The sequence below is a fragment of the Coloeus monedula genome, assembly GCF_965178545.1.
Source record: "Coloeus monedula genome assembly, chromosome: 39".
Lineage (NCBI taxonomy): Eukaryota > Metazoa > Chordata > Aves > Passeriformes > Corvidae > Coloeus > Coloeus monedula.
In genome coordinates, this window is record NC_138819.1 from 1,356,967 (window position 1) to 1,373,652 (window position 16,686).

At 62.2% G+C, this 16,686-nt stretch overlaps 1 protein-coding gene across 1 annotated transcript in view; it reads right to left on the bottom strand.

Moving 5' to 3' along the window:
- The window catches only part of LOC309584309 (RNA-binding protein 10-like), a gene marked incomplete at its 3' end in the record, with an annotated part of 44,592 nt that overhangs the window by 18,646 nt on the left and 9,260 nt on the right, over window positions 1–16,686 (bottom strand). The window contains exons 5-11 of the mRNA XM_082300268.1: window positions 16,418–16,487; window positions 12,831–12,904; window positions 9,725–9,811; window positions 8,030–8,090; window positions 5,811–5,969; window positions 2,002–2,162; window positions 926–1,023 (exon numbers count right to left, since the gene is read on the bottom strand). Of these exons, the coding sequence (XP_082156394.1) occupies window positions 926–1,023; window positions 2,002–2,162; window positions 5,811–5,969; window positions 8,030–8,090; window positions 9,725–9,811; window positions 12,831–12,904; window positions 16,418–16,487 (710 nt within the window). The remainder of the gene's footprint in view (window positions 1–925; window positions 1,024–2,001; window positions 2,163–5,810; window positions 5,970–8,029; window positions 8,091–9,724; window positions 9,812–12,830; window positions 12,905–16,417; window positions 16,488–16,686) is intronic.

Consider the following 16,686-nt stretch of genomic DNA (forward strand, 5'->3'; position numbering starts at 1 on the left):
TGCCCGTGCCCAGGGGCTCGGTGCCCAGGGGCTCAGTGCCCAGGGCTCAGTGCCCAGGGCTCAGTGCCCGTGCCCAGGGGCTCGGTGCCCAGGGGCTCAGTGCCCATGCCCAGGGGCTCGGTGCCCAGGGGCTCAGTGCCCAGGGCTCAGTGCCCGTGCCCAGGGGCTCGGTGCCCAGGGGCTCAGTGCCCAGGGCTCAGTGCCCAGGGGCTCAGTGCCCAGGGCTCAGTGCCCGTGCCCAGGGGCTCAGTGCCAGGGGCTCAGTGCCCGTGCCCAGGGCTCGGTGCCCAGGGGCTCAGTGCCCAGGGCTCGGTGCCCGTGCCCAGGGCTCGGTGCCCAGGGGCTCAGTGCCCAGGGCTCAGTGCCCAGGGGCTCAGTGCCCAGGGGCTCAGTGCCCGTGCCCAGGGGCTCAGTGCCCAGGGGCTCAGTGCCCAGGGGCTCAGTGCCAGGGGCTCAGTGCCCAGGGCTCAGTGCCCGTGCCCAGGGGCTCGGTGCCCAGGGGCTCAGTGCCCAGGGCTCAGTGCCCAGGGGCTCAGTGCCCAGGGGCTCAGTGCCCGTGCCCAGGGGCTCGGTGCCCAGGGGCTCAGTGCCCATAACCAGGGCTCGGTGCCCAGGGCTCAGTGCCCAGGGCTCAGTGCCCAGGGGCTCGGTGCCCGTGCCCAGGGCTCAGTGCCCAGGGGCTCGGTGCCCAGGGGCTCAGTGCCCAGGGGCTCAGTGCCCTTGCCCAGGGGCTCAGTGCCCAGGGGCTCAGTGCCCGTGCCCAGGGGCTCAGTGCCCAGGGCTCAGTGCCCAGGGGCTCAGTGCCCAGGGGCTCGGTGCCCGTGCCCAGGGCTCGGTGCACAGGGGCTCGGTGCCCGTGCCCAGGGCTCAGTGCCCAGGGCTCGGTGCCCAGGGCTCGGTGCCAGGCCCGGTGCCCGGCGCTCACCGCTTGGAGCCCTTGGCGAACTCCACGTTGATGCTTTTGCCGTCGATGTGCAGGGGGGGGTGCAGGGCCTGCAGCATCTGCAGCAGCTGCGCCGCCTCCTGCGGGCACCGGCCTCAGCGCCCCACCGGTGCCAGCCCAGTGCTCCCAGTGCCAGCCCAGTGCTCCCAGTGCCCCACCGGTGCCAGCCCAGTGCTCCCAGTGCCCGACCAGTGCCAGCCCAGCGCCCCACCGGTGCCAGCCCAGTGCTCCCAGCGCCCCACCGGTGCCAGCCCAGTGCTCCCAGTGCCATCCCAGTGCTCCCAGTGCCATCCCAGTGCTCCCAGTGCCCGACCAGTGCCATCCCAGTGCTCCCAGTACCATCCCAGTGCTCCCAGTGCCCAACCAGTGCCCAACCAGTGCCATCCCAGTGCCCGACCAGTGCCATCCCAGCGCTCCCAGTGCTCCCAGTGCCATCCTAGTGCCATCCCAGTGCCATCTCAGCGCTCCCAGTGCCCAACCAGTGCCATCCCAGCCCCTCCCAGTCCCCCCAGTGCCCCCCAATCCCTCCCCAGTCCCTCCCAGTCCCTTCCCAATTCCTCCCAGTGCCTCCCCAGTTCCTCCCAGTCCCTCCCCAGTCCCTCCCAGTCCCTCCCAGTGCCCCCCAATCCCTCCCCAGTCCCCTTCCCAGTCCCTCCCAGTCCTCCCAGTGCCTCCCAGTCCCCCGCAGTCCCTCCCAGTGCTATCCCAGTGCCCCCAATGCCCCTCCCAGTGCCTCCCAGTGCTCCCAGTGCCCAACCAGTGCTCCCAGTGCCATCCCAGTGCCATCCCAGTGCCATCCCAGTGCCCAACCAGTGCCATCTCAGCGCTCCCAGTGCCCAACCAGTGCCCCCCAATCCCTCCCCAGTCCCCTCCCAGTCCCTCCCAGTCCCTCCCCAGTTCCTCCCAGTCCCCTGCAGTCCCTCCCAGTGCCCCCAATGCCCCTCCCAGTGCCTCCCAGTGCCTCCCAGTGCCCCCAATGCCCCTCCCAGTGCCTCCCAGTGCTATCCCAGTGCCCCCAATGCCCCTCCCAGTGCCTCCCAGTGCCTCCCAGTGCTCACCACGATGGTGCTGAGCTGCACGAAGGCGAAGCCGCGGTTCAGCTGCGTTTGCCGGTCTTTGATCACGCGCACGTTGGCGGCCGAGAGGGCGGCGAAGGGGGCGAGGGCGGCCAGGATGGACTCCAGGCTGCTCTGCGGGTGCAGGTTCCGCAGGATGATGGCTGCGGGCACAGCGGGGCACAGCTGGGGGCACCTGGGCACAGCTGGGCACAGCTGGAATACACCTGGGCACAGCTGGGGGCGCCTGGGCACAGCTGGAATACACCTGGGCACAGCTGGGGGCACAGCTGGGGGCGCCTGGGGGTACCTGGGCACAGCTGGAATACACCTGGGCACAGCTGGGGGCACCTGCGGGCACCTGAGGCACACCTGGGGGTACCTGGGGCACACCTGGGCACAGCTGCAGGCACAGCTGGGGGTACCTGGGGCACAGCTGGGGGCACCTGGGGGCATCTGGGGGCACCTGGGGGCACACCTGGGGGTACCTGGGCACACCTGGGCACACCTGGGGCACACCTGGGCACACCTGGGCACAGCTGGGGGCACCTGGGCACAGCTGGAATACACCTGGGCACAGCTGGGGGTGCCTGGGCACAGCTGGAATACACCTGGGCACAGCTGGGGGCGCCTGGGGGTACCTGGGCACAGCTGGAATACACCTGGGCACAGCTGGAATACACCTGGGCACAGCTGGGCACAGCTGGAATACACCTGGGCACAGCTGGGGGCACCTGGGCACAGCTGGAATACACCTGGGCACAGCTGGGGGCACCTGTGGGCACCTGAGGCACACCTGGGGGTACCTGGGGCACACCTGGGCACAGCTGCAGGCACAGCTGGGGGTACCTAGGGCACAGCTGGGCACAGCTGGGGGCACCTGGGGGCATCTGGGGGCACCTGGGGGCACACCTGGGGGTACCTGGGGGTACCTGGGCACACCTGGGGGCACCTGGGGCACACCTGGGCACAGCTGGGGGCACCTGGGCACAGCTGGGCACAGCTGGGGGCACCTGGGGGCATCTGGGGGCACCTGGGGGCACACCTGGGGGTACCTGGGGGTACCTGGGCACACCTGGGGGCACCTGGGGCACACCTGGGCACAGCTGCGGGCACAGCTGCAGGCACCTGCGGGCACCTGGGGGCACACCTGGGCACACTTGGGCACAGCTGGGGGCACCTGGGGCACACCTGAGCACACCTGGGCACAGCTGGGAGTACCTGGGGGCACATCTGGGCACACCTGGGGGCACCTGGGGGTACCTGGGGATACCTGAGGGTACCTGGGGCACACCTGGGATACACCTGGGCACACCTGGGGGTACCTGGGGTACATCTGGGGCACACCTGGGCACAGCTGCGGGCACAGCATGGGCACCTGGGGGCATCTGGGGGTACCTGGGGGCACAGCTGGGGCACCTGGGGCACACCTGGGGGTACCTGGGCACACCTGGGGGCATCTAGGGGTACCTGGGGCACACCTGGGCACACCTGGGGGCACCTGAGGGGATACTGGAAGCACTGGGCACCCCTGGGCACCCCTGGGCACAGCTGGGCACAGCTGGGTCCCTCCGGCCCTCCCCAGATCCGCGCCAGGACCCCCCCAAGGAGCTCAGGAACGCCCCAAAACCCCCTCGGGCCCCTCCCCCCAAATCCTCCCCAAACCCCCCCAGCGTCCCCAAAAAACCCCAGAAACCCCCAACTCTCCCCAAAAAACCCCAACTCTCCCCAAAAAACCCCAAATCCTCCCCAAATTTCGCCCCCCCAAAAAACCAAAATCCCCCTCAAATCCCCCCAGCGTCCCCAAAACCACCCCAGAAATCCCCAAATCTCCCAAAAAAACCCCCAAAATTCCCCCCCCAAAAAATCCAAATCCCCCCAAATCTCCCCCAAATCCTCCAAAGACCCCCAAAATCCCCCCAATCCCCCCCAAAAAACCCAAACCCCCCCAAATCTCCCAAAAAAAAACCCCAAATCCCCCTCAAAACTCCCCCAAATCCTCCCAAAATCCTCCCAAAACCCCCCCAGCATCCCCAAAACTCCCCAAAAATCCCCAAATCTCCCCCCAAAAACCCAAATCCTCCTCAAAACTCCCCCAAATCCTCTCAAAATCTCCCAAAATCCCCAAAGGCCCCCCAAAAATCCCCAAATCTCCCCAAAAAGCCCCAAAATCCCCCCCAAAACTCCCCCCAAAAAACCAAAATCCCCCCAAATCTCCCAAAAGAAACCCCAAAATCCCCCCAAATCTTCCCCAAATCCTCCCAAGACCCCCAAAAACCCCCAAATCCCCAAAATCCCCCCAAATCTCCCCAAAAAAACCCCAAAATCCCCCCAAATCTTCCCCAAATCCTCCCAAGACCCCCAAAACCCCAAGATTGCCCCCCAAAAAAACCAAAATCCCCCCAAATCTCCCAAAAAAACCCCCAAAAATCCCCCCAAATCCTCCCAAAATCCCCCAAATCCCCCCCAAAATCCCCCCAAATCTCCCCCAAATCCTCCCAAGACCCCCAAAAACCCCCAAATTTCCCCCAAAATCCTCCCAAAATCCCCCAAATCCCCCCCAAAATCCCCCTCAAAACTCCCCCAAATCCTCCCAAGACCCCCAAAAACCCCCAAATGCCCCCAAATCTCCCCCAAATCTCCCCAAAAAAACCCCAAAATCCCCCCAAATCTTCCCCAAATCCTCCCAAGACCCCCAAAACCCCCAAATCGCCCCCCAAAAAAGCCCCAAATCCCCCCAAATCTCCCCAAAAAACCCCCCAAATCCCCCCAAATCTCCCAAAAAAAAACCCCAAATCCCCCCAAATCTTCCCCAAATCCTCCCAAGACGCCCAAAAACCCCCAAATCTCCCCCAAAATCCTCCCAAAATCCCCCAAATCCCCCCCAAATCCCCTCAAATCTCCCCCAAATCCTCCCAAGACCCCCAAAAACCCCCAGATTTCCCCCAAAATCCTCCCAAAATCCCCAAAATTCCCCCCAAAATCCCCCCAAATCTTCCCCAAATCCTCCCAAGACCCCCAAAACCCCAAAATTGCCCCCCAAAAAAACCAAAATCCCCCCAAATCTCCCAAAAAAACCCCCAAAAATCCCAAGTCTCCCCCAAATCCTCCCAAAATCCCCCAAATCCCCCCCAAAATCCCCCAAATCCCCCCAAAATCCCCCCAAATCTCCCCCAAATCCTCCCAAGACCCCCAAAAACCCCCAAATCTCCCCCAAATCTCCCAAAAAAAACCCCAAAATCCCCCCAAATCTTCCCCAAATCCTCCCAAGACCCCCAAAAACCCCCAAATCTCCCCCAAAATCCTCCCAAAATCCCCCAAATCCCCCAAATCTCCCCCAAAATCCTCCCAAAATCCCCCAAAAAACCCCCAAAATCCCCCCAAATCTTCCCCAAATCCTCCCAAGACCCCCAAAAACCCCCAAATCCCCCCAAATCTCCCCCAAATCTCCCAAAAAAACCCCCAAAATCCCCCCAAATCTTCCCCAAATCCTCCCAAGACCCCCAAAACCCCCAAATCGCCCCCCAAAAAAACCCCAAATCCCCCCAAATCCCCCCCAAAAAAAACCCCAAATCCCCCCCAAATCTTCCCCAAATCCTCCCAAGATCCCCAAAAACCCCCAAATCTCCCCCAAAATCCTCCCAAAATCCCCCAAATCCCCCCCCAAAATCCCCCCAAGACCCCCAAAATCCCCCAAAAAAACCCCAAATCCCCCTCAAAACTCCCCCAAATCTCCCAAAAAACCCCCCAAAATCCCCCCAAATCTCCCCAAAATCCCCCCAAATCCCCCCAATCGCCCCTCCCCCACTCACTGTCGTTGGCGTTGTCAGCTCCGGGCTCGGTGCCCCCCTGAGCCCCCCCGGGGGGACCCCCAAGGGTGGGGCCGTAGGGTTGGGGGAGGGGCAGCAGCCCCCCGCCCCCCCCCGGCACCAGCTCCGGCCGGGGCCCCCCCGGACCCCTCTGCTCGGCCTCTGCACCCCAAAAAAAACCCCAAAATCGGTGACTGAACCCCAAAAAACCCCAAAATTGGGGATTGGACACCTAAAAAACCCCAAAATTGGGGATTGGACCCCAAAAAAAACCCAAAATCGGGGATTGAACACCAAAAAAACCCCAAAATTGGGGATTGGACACCTAAAAAACCCAAAAATTGGGGATTGGACACCTAAAAAAACCCAAATTGGGGAGTGGACACCTAAAAAACCCCAAAATTGGGGATTGGACACCTAAAAAACCCAAAAATTGGGGATTGGACACCTAAAAAACCCTAAAATTGGGGATTGGACCCCAAAATCGGGGATTGGACCCTAAAAAACCCCCAAAATCGGGGATTGGACCCCAAAAAAAACCCCAAATTGGGGATTGGACACCTAAAAAACCCCAAAATTGGGGATTGGACCCTAAAAACCCCAAAATTGGGGATTGGACACCTAAAAAACCCCAAAATTGGGGATTGGACCCCAAAAAAACCCAAAAATTGGGGATTGGATACCAAATAAACCCCAAAATTGGGGATTGCACCCCAAAAAACCCCCAAAATCGGCGACTGAACCCCCAAGAAACCCCAAAATCGGTGACTGAACCCCCAAAAAACCCCAAAATTGGGGATTGAACACCTAAAAAACCCCCAAAATTGGGGATTGGACACCTAAAAAACCCCAAAATTGGGGATTGGACACCTAAAAAACCCCAAAATTGGGGATTGGACACCAAAAAAACCCCAAAATTGGGGATTGGACACCAAAATCGGGGATTGGACCTTAAAAAACCCCCAAAATCGGGGATTGGACCCCCAAAAAAACCCCAAATTGGGGATTGGACCCCAAAAAAACCCCAAAATTGGGGATTGGACACCTAAAAACCCCAAAATTGGGGATTGGACCGCAAAAAAAACCCCAAATTGGGGATTGGACACCTAAAAACCCCAAAATTGGGGATTGGACCCCAAAAAACCCCAAAATTGGGGATTGGACACCAAAAAAACCCCAAAATTGGGGATTGGACCCCAAGAAACCCCAAAATCGGGGATTGGACACCTAAAAACCCCAAAATCGGAGATTGGACCCCTAAAAAACCCAAAAATCAGTGATAGAACCCCAAAATATGGGGTTAAACCCCCCAAAAATACCCAGATCAGTAACTGAACCCTCCAAAAAACCCCCAAAATCGGTGATTGAACCCCAAAAAATCCCAAAATCAGTGACTTAACCCCAAAAAAACCCAAATCTCAGTGATTGAACCCCAAAATCTGAAGGTTCAACCCCAAAAAAAACCCAAAACAGAGGGTTCAACCCCAAAAACCCCAAAAATCAGTGATTGGACCCCAAAATTTGAAATTAAACCCAAAAAAACCCCCAAAAAATCAGTGACTGAACCCCCAAAAAACCCAAAATCAGCGATTGAGCCCCAAAATCAGAAGGTTCAACCCCCAAAAATCCCCAAATCAGTGATTGAACCCCAAAAAACCCCCAAAAATCAGCGACTGAGCCCCAAAATCTGGGGTTAAACCCCAGAACTGAACATTAAACCCCAAAATCAGTGATTGAACCCCAAAAGTTGAAGTTAAACACCCAAAAAACCCCCAAAAATCAGTGATTGGACCCCAAAATCCAGGGTTAAACCCCAAAAACTCCCAAAATCAGCGATCAAGCCCCAAAATCAGAAGCTTAAACCCAAAAAACCCCAACACTGAGAGTTCAACCCCAAAACCCCCCAAAATCAGTGATTGAACCCCAAAATCTGAAGGTTCAACCCCCAAAAAACCCCAAAACTGAGGGTTCAACCCCCAAAAAAACCCCAAAATCAGTGATTGGACCCCAAAAGTTGAAGTTAATCCCCAAAAAAACCCCAAAAATCGGTGACTGCACCCCAAACCCGGGGTTCAACCCCAAAACCTGGGGGTTCTCTGAGTCTTGGGGAGAACCCCGAGAATTTTGGGGAGCTTTGGAGCAATTTCGGGGTCTCGGGGTGGGGGAGGGAGGGGGATCCCCCAAGATTTTGGGCTAAAACCCCGGGATTTGGGGTCACTCACCGGCCTTGGGGACGCCGCACTTGAAACATTTCTCGCGTCGCTTGAAGTTCTGCACCCCACACTGAGAACGCCAAAAAGTCACACCCCAAAAGTGCCCCGAACCCCCCAAAAACTGCACAAAACACCCCAAAAACGGCACAAAACACCCCAAAAACTGCACAAAACACCCCAAAAACCGCCCTGAACCACCAAAACTGCCCCCAAACACCCCAAAAACCGCTCTGAACCACCCCAAAAACTGCCCCGAACCACCAAAAACTGCACAAAACACCCCAAAAACTGCCCTGAACACCCCAAAAACTGCACAGAACACCCCAAAACTGCACAAAACACCCAAAAACTGCCCTGAACCACCCCAAAAACTGCCCTGAACCCTCAAAAACTGCACAAAACACCCCAAAAACTGCACAGAACACCCCAAAAACTGCACAAAACACCCCAAAACTGCCCTGAACACCGCAAAAATTGCACAAAACACCCCAAAAACTGCACAGAACACCCCAAAACTGCACAAAACACCCCAAAACTGCCCTGAACCACCCCAAAAACTGCCCTGAACCCTCAAAAACTGCACAAAACACCCCAAAAACTGCACAGAACACCCCAAAAACTGCACAAAACACCCCAAAACTGCCCTGAACACCGCAAAAATTGCACAAAACACCCCAAAAACTGCACAGAACACCCCAAAACTGCACAAAACACCCCAAAACTGCCCTGAAACCACCCCAAAAACCCGTCCTGAACACCCCAAAACTGCCCTGAACCACCCCAAAAACTGCCCCGAACCCTCAAAAACTGCACAAAACACCCCAAAAACGGCACAAAACACCCCAAAAACTGCACAAAACACCCCAAAAACTGCACAAAACACCCCCAAAAACTGCCCCAAACACCCCAAAACCACCCCAAAAACTGCCCGGAACACCCCAAAACCGCCCTGAACCCCCCTGGACCCCCCCCCAACCCCTTTGTGCCCACCCAAAACCACCCCAAAAACCCCGATTTCCCCCCAAAATCGCTTCAGAACCCCCCAGGACCCCCCAAATCTTCCCTCCTGGTGCCCCCCGGTGCCCCCCAACCCCTTTGTGCCCACCCCAAAATCCCCCAAGATGCCCCAAAACCCCCAATTCCCCCCCAAAATCCCTTCAGGACCCCCCCAAATGCCCCCCGGTGCCCCCCGGTGCCTCCCAGTGCCCCCCCAACCCCTTTGTGCCCACCCTAAACCTCCCCCCAAAATCTCTTCAGGACCCCCCAAATTCCCCCCTCCAGGACACCCCCACCCCCCCAGTGCCCCCCAACCCCTTTGTGCCCACCCTAAACCACCCCAAAATCCCCGATTGCCCCCCAAAATCGCCTCAGGACCCCCCGAATGCCCGCCGGTGCCCAACCCCTTTGTGCCCACCCTAAACCCCCCCAAAATCCCCGATTGCCCCCCAAAATTGCTTCAGGACCCCCCCAAATCCCCCCCCCGGTGCCCCCCAACCCCTTTGTGCCCACCCTAAACCCCCCCAAACCCCTCAATTCCCCCCCAAAATCCCTTCAGGACCCCCCAAATCCTCTCCCCATGGTGCCCCCCGGTGCCCCCCGGTGCCCCCCAACCCCTTTGTGCCCACCCTAAACCCCCCCAAAACCCCTCAATTTCCCCCCAAAATCTCTTCAGGACCCCCCCAAATGCCCCCCGGTGCCCCCCACCTTGGCACAGAGCCAGTCCTCGTTGATCTTGGGTTTGGGGTCGCTGTAGTGCAGGGACACGCGGTGCCCCAGCAGGGTCAGCCCGGCCTGGGGGGCACAGGGAGGGTCAGGGGGGCACAGGGGGGTCAAGGGGGGCACAGGGGGGGTCAGGGGGGCACAGGGGACACGCGGTGCCCCAGCCTGGCCCGGGGGGGGCACAGGGGGGGCACGGGGAGGACACACAGGACTCGTTTTTAGGGGCACCAGGGTGGGGGGCAGCTGGAGGTGAACTGGGGGGCACCAGGGTGGGAGTTTGGGGGCACCATGAGGGGAATCTGGGGGGGCACCAGGCACGAACTGGGGGGGGCACCAGGACATGAACTGGGGGGGCAGCAAGGGGGCACCAGGACATGAACTGGGGGGGCACCAAGGGGGCACCAGGGGGTGAATCTGGGGGGGGCACCAGAGCTGGAAGTGGGAGGCACCAGGATTTGAATGTGGGGGGCACCAGGGGGGCACCAAGACATGAACTGGGGGGGCACCAGAGGGGTATCAGCGGGTGAATCTGGGGGGGGCACCAGGACACGAATCTGGGGGCACCAGGAGGGCACCAGGACATGAACTGGGGGGGGCACCAGAGGGTGGATCTGGGGGGCACCAGAGCTGGAACTGGGGGGCACCAGGATTTGAATGTGGGGGGCACCAGGGGGCACCAAGACATGAACTGGGGGGGCACCAGAGGGTGGATCTGGGGGCACCAGGATTTGAATGTGGGGGGCACCAGGACATGAACCAGGGGGGCACCAGGGGGACACCTGGATTTGAATCTGGGGGGCACCAGGGGGGCAGCTGGAGGTGAACTGGGGGGCACCAGGGTGGGAGTTTGGGGGCACCATGAGGGGAATCTGGGGGGGCACCAGGCACGAACTGGGGGGGCACCAAGACATGAACTGGGGGGGCACCAAGGGGGCACCAAGACATGAACTGGGGGGCACCAGAGGAGCACCAGGGGGTGAATCTGGGGGGCACCAGAGCTGGAACTGGGGGGCACCAGGATTTGAATGTGGGGGGCACCAGGGGGCACCAAGACATGAACTGGGGGGGCACCAGAGGGGTATCAGCGGGTGAATCTGGGGGGGGCACCAGGACACGAATCTGGGGGCACCAGGGGGGCACCAGGACATGAACTGGGGGGGCACCAGAGGGTGGATCTGGGGGGCACCAGAGCTGGAACTGGGGGGCACCAGGACATGAACCAGGGGGACACCAGGATTTGAATCTGGGGGGCACCAGGGTGGGAGTTTGGGGGCACCATGAGGGGAATCTGGGGGGGCACCAGGCACGAACTGGGGGGGCACCACGACATGAACTGGGGGGGCACCAAGGGGGCACCAAGACATGAACTGGGGGGCACCAGAGGAGCACCAGGGGGTGAATCTGGGGGGGGCACCAGAGCTGGAACTGGGGGGCACCAGGAGGTGAACTGGGGGGGGGGCACCAAGGGGGCACCAGGACATGAACGGGGGGGGCACCAGAGGGGTATCAGCGGGTGAATCTGGGGGGGGCACCAGGACACGAATCTGGGGGCACCAGGAGGGCACCAGGACATGAACGGGGGGGGCACCAGAGGGTGGATCTGGGGGCACCAGAGCTGGAAGTGGGGGGCACCAGGAGGTGAACTGGGGGGGCACCAAGGGGACACCAGAGGAGCACCAGGGGGGCACCAGGGGGTGGATCTGGGGGGCACCAGAGCTGGAACCGGGGGGCACCGGGACACAAATCTGGGGGGCACCAGGGGGGCACCAGGGTGTGAATGGGGGCACCAGAGCTGGCCCCAGCTCATACTGGGCACAAACTGGGACTCAAACTGGACGCATAACACAGCTCAAACTGGGCACACTGGGGCTCAAACTGGGCACACTGGGGCTCAAACTGGGCACACTGCAGCTCAAACTGGACCCATAACCACAGCTCAAACTGGGCACACTGGGACTCAAACTGGGCACACTGGGGCTCAAACTGGGGACACCATCACAGCTCAAACTGGGCACACTGCGGCTCGAACTGGGCACACTGCGGCTCAAACTGGGGACACTGGGGCTCAAACTGGGCACACTGGGGCTCAAACTGGACCCGTAACCACAGCTCAAACTGGGCACACTGGGGCTCAAACTGGGGACACCATCACAGCTCAAACTGGGCACACTGGGGCTCAAACTGGGCACACTGGGGCTCAAACTGGACCTGTAACCACAGCTCAAACTGGGCACACTGGGACTCAAACTGGGCACACTGCGGCTCAAACTGGACCCATAACCACAGCTCAAACTGGGCACACTGGGGCTCAAACTGGGGACACTGGGGCTCAAACTGGGCACACTGGGGCTCAAACTGGACCCGTAACCACAGCTCAAACTGGGCACACTGGGGCTCAAACTGGGCACACTGGGGCTCAAACTGGACCTGTAACCACAGCTCAAACTGGGCACACTGCGGCTCAAACTGGGCACACTGCGGCTCAAACTGGACCCATAACCACAGCTCAAACTGGGCACACTGGGGCTCAAACTGGACCCGTAACCACAGCTCAAACTGGGCACACTGGGACTCAAACTGGGCACACTGGGGCTTGTACTGGGCACAAACTGGGACTCAAACTGGGGACACCATCACAGCTCAGACTGGGCGCACTGCGAGTCACCAGTACAAACCAGTAACCTCCACCATAGAACTTCACTGGGCTACCCCTCCCCCACCCCCGGCCCCTCCCCCACCTCTGACCCCCCTCTCTGCCCCTCCCCCACCTTGGCCCCTCCCCCACCTGGTTGGCCCCGCCCCCTCCCCCACCTGGTTGGCCCCGCCCCTCCCCCACCCGGTTGGCCCCTCCCCCGCCCCTCCCCCACCTGGTTGGCCCCTCCCCCACCCGGTTGGCCCCTTCCCCCCGCCCCTCCCCCACCCGGTTGGCCCCGCCCCTCCCCACCCCTGGCCCCGCCCCCCGCCCCTCCCCCACCTGGTTGGCCCCGCCCCCTCCCCTCCCCCACCTGGTTGGCCCCTCCCCCGCCCCTCCCCCACCCGGTTGGCCCCGCCCCTCCCCCACCCCTGGCCCCTCCCCCCGCCCCTCCCCCACCTGGTTGGCCTCCATCCACCGCGCCGCCTCCTGCACGTGATGGAATTCCACGAAGGCGAATCCGCGGCTCTGACCTGCAACGGGTGGGGGGGGAGGGGCAGGGGGGCACCCATGGGTGCTGCTGGAACCCCACCCCCACCCCCTCCTCCCTGAGCTGGGTTGGGGCAGCCGGGGGTGACTCGGGGAGCCTCGGGGGACCCCCAAAGTGATGCCCTGAGGGTGCTGCTGGTGGCCCCTCGAGAGGATGGGTGCCCCCCCTGAGTCTGGTGCAGCACCCCTGGGTGCTCCTGGGGAGGGGTCTGGTACTCCTGGGGAGGGGTCTGGTACCCCTGGGTGCTCCTGGGGAGGGGTTTGGTACTCCTGGGTGCTCCTAAGAATGGGATCAGCACCCCTGGGTGCCCCTGGGGAGGGGTCTGGCACCCCTGAGGAGGGGCCTGGCGCCCCTGGGTGCCCCTGGGGAAGGGTTTGGTACCCCTGGGTGCTCCAGGGAAGGGAATCAGCACCCCTGGGTGCTCCTGTGGAGGGGTTTGGCACCCCTGGGTGCTCCTAAGAATGGGATCAGCACCCCTGGGTGCCCCTGGGGAGGGGTTTGGAACCCCTGGGTTCTCCTGGGGAGGGGTCTGGCACCCCTGGGTGTTCCTGGGGAGGGTTCTGGCACCCCTGGGTGCCCCCCGAGCCTGGTGCAGCACCTCTGGGTGCTCCTGGGAATGGGATCAGCACCCCTGGGTGCTCCTAGGAAGAGGACAGGCACCCCTGGGTGCCCCTGGGAAGAGATCTGGCACCCCTGGGTGCCCCCCGAGTCTGGTGCAGCACCCCTGGGTGCCCCTAGGGAGGGGATGAGCACCCCTGGGTGCTCCTAGGAGTGGGATCAGCACCCCTGGGTGCTCCTAGGGAGAGGACAAGCACCTCTGGGTGCTCCTAGGGAGGAGATGAGCACCCCTGGGTGCTCCTAGAAATGGGATCAGCACCCCTGGGTGCTCCTAGGGAGAGGACAAGCACCTCTGGGTGCCCCTGGGGAAGGGCGCGGCACCCCTGGGTGCTCCTGGCAACACAACCAGCGCCCCTGGCTTTGGCTCTGGCATCCCTGGATGCCCCCAGAGAAGACACGGGCACCCCTGGGTGCCCCCCGAGTCTGGTGCAGCACCCCTGGGTGCCCCTAGGGAGGGGATGAGCACCCCTGGGTGCCCCGGGGGATGGGACCAGCACCCCTGGGTGCTGCTGAGAACGGGACCAGCACCCCTGGGTGCTCCTAAAAAGGGACCAGCACCTCTGGGTGCTCCTAAAAAGGGACCAGCACCCCTGGGTGCTCCTAAGAAGGGACCAGCACCCCTGGGTGCCGCTGAGAACGGGACCAGCACCCCTGGGTGCTCCTAAGAAGGGACCAGCACCCCTGGGTGCCGCTGAGAACGGGACCAGCACCTCTGGGTGCTCCTGAGAACGGGACAGGCACCTCTGGGTGCCCCTGGGGATGGGACCAGCACCCCTGGGTGCTCCTAAGAAAGGACCAGCACCCCTGGGTGCTCCTAGAAATGACACCAGCACCTCTGGGTGCCCCTGAGAACGCAACCAGCACCCCTGGGTGCTCTTTGGGAGGAACAGGCACCTCTGGGTGCTCCGTAAGGACTGGACCGACCCCTCTGAGAAAACGATCAGCACCCCTGGGTGCCCCCCAGTTGCAGCACAGCACCCCTGGGTGCTCTCGAGGAGACAACAGACACCCCTGGGTGCCCCTGGGAAACGGATGGACACCCCCGGGTGCCCCTAAAGATTGGACCAGCACCCCTGGGTGCTCCTGGGGATGGGACCAGCACCCCTGGGTGCCTCTGGGGAACAGGAGCCGCACCCCTGGGTGCCACCAGCGAGAGAACAAGCACCCCTGGGTGCCCCCTGAGTGTGGCTCAGCACCCCTGGGTGCCCCCTGAGTGTGGCTCAGCACCCCTGGGTGCTCCTAGAGATGGGATCAGCACCTCTGGGTGCCTGTAAGGACAGGACAGACACCTCTGGGTGCCACTAAAGGAAAGACAAGCACCCCTAGGTGCCCCCTGAGTATGGCACAGCACCCCTGGGTGCCTCTGAGGACAGGACAGGCACCCCTGGGTGCCCCCTGAGTATGGCACAGCACCCCTGGGTGCCCCTGGAGATGGGATCAGCACCCCTGGGTGCCCCTAAGGCAAGGACAGGCACCCCTGGGTGCTCCTAAAGATCGTTACAGCACCCCTGGGTGCTCCTGATAAGGGGACAGGCACCCCTGGGTGCCCCTAGAGATGGGATCAGCACCCCTGGGTGCCCCTAAGGCAAGGACAGGCACCCCTGGGTGCTCCTAAAGATCGCTACAGCACCCCTGGGTGCTCCTGATAAGGGGACAGGCACCCCTGGGTGCCCCTAGAGACGGGATCAGCACCTCTGGGTGCCCCTAAGGACAGGACAGACACCCCTGGGTGCCCCTAAAGACAGGACAGACACCCCTGGGTGCCCCTAAGGACAGGACAAGCACCCCTGGGTGCCCCTAAGGACAGGACAGACACCCCTGGGTGCCCCCTGAGTGTAGCACAGCACCCCTGGGTGCCCCTAAAGGTTGCTACAGCACCCCTGGGTGCCCCTAGAGATGGGATCAGCACCCCTGGGTGCCCCTAAAGGAAGGACAAGCACCCCTGGGTGCCCCCTGATTGTAGCTCAGCACCCCTGGGTGCTCCTAAGGATTGCCACAGCACCCCCGGGTGCCCCTAAAGGTTGCCACAGCACCCCTGGGTGCCCCTAAAAGTTGCCACAGCACCCCTGGGTGCCCCTGAGCACGAGACCACCACCCCTGGGTGCCCCTGGGGATGGGCAGGGCAGGGACCCACCCCCCTGCAAGTGATCCAGGTGTCCCTGGGTGCCCCCCACCCTAAAGGGTGCCCAGGTAAGCAAGGAGGGACCCAGGGGTGCCCAGGTGAGCAGAGAGGGGCCCAGGGGTGCCCAGCAGTGCCCAAATGAGCAGGGACGGGCCCAGGGGTGCCCAAGTGAGCAAGGAGGAGCCCAGGGGTGCCCAGGTGAGGAGGGAGGTGCCCAGCAGTGCCCAGGTGAACAGAAAGGTGCCCAGGGGTGCCCAGGTGAGCAGGGAGGAGTCCAGGAGTGCCCAGCAGTGCCCAGGTGAGCAAAGGGCCCATGGGTGCCCAGGTGAGCAGAGAGAAGCCCAGGGGTGCCCAGCAGTGCCCAGGTGAGCAGGGAGGTGCCCAGCAGTACCCAGGTGAACAGGGAGGTGCCCAGGGGTACCCAGGTGAACAGGGAGGTGCCCAGAAGTACCCAAGTGAACAGGGAGGTGCCCAGGGATGCCCAGGTGAGCAGGGAGGTGCCCAGGAGTGCCCAGCAGTGCCCAGGTGAGCAGGGAGGTGCCCAGAAGTGCCCAGGGGTGCCCAGGTGAGCAGGGAGGAGCCCAGGGGTGCCCAGGGATGCCCAGGTGAGCAGGGAGGTGCCCAGGAGTGCCCAGGGGTGCCCAGGTGAGCAGGGAGGTGCCCAGGAGTGCCCAGGGATGCCCAGGTGAGCAGGGAGGTGCCCAGAAGTGCCCAGGGGTGCCCAGGTGAGCAGGGAGGTGCCCAGGTAAGACTCACCTGAGGACTTGTTGCGCATCAGCCGCACCTCGCGGGGCTGCACCCCCTGCGCCTGCAGCTGCGCCCGGATCTGGGGGGGACATGGGCACAGCGCCCACGTCAGCGCCCGGGGGGCACCCGGGGGGCACCGGGGGCTGGGCACCGCCCAAACCCCGCCCAGGTCACACCTGGGAGCCCCCAAAAGATCTCCTGGGGGGGCTCAGGTGTGGGGCAGGGGTCGCCAGGGGGTCACAGGGTGTGGCCTAAGGGACAGGGTGGGCACAGGGGGC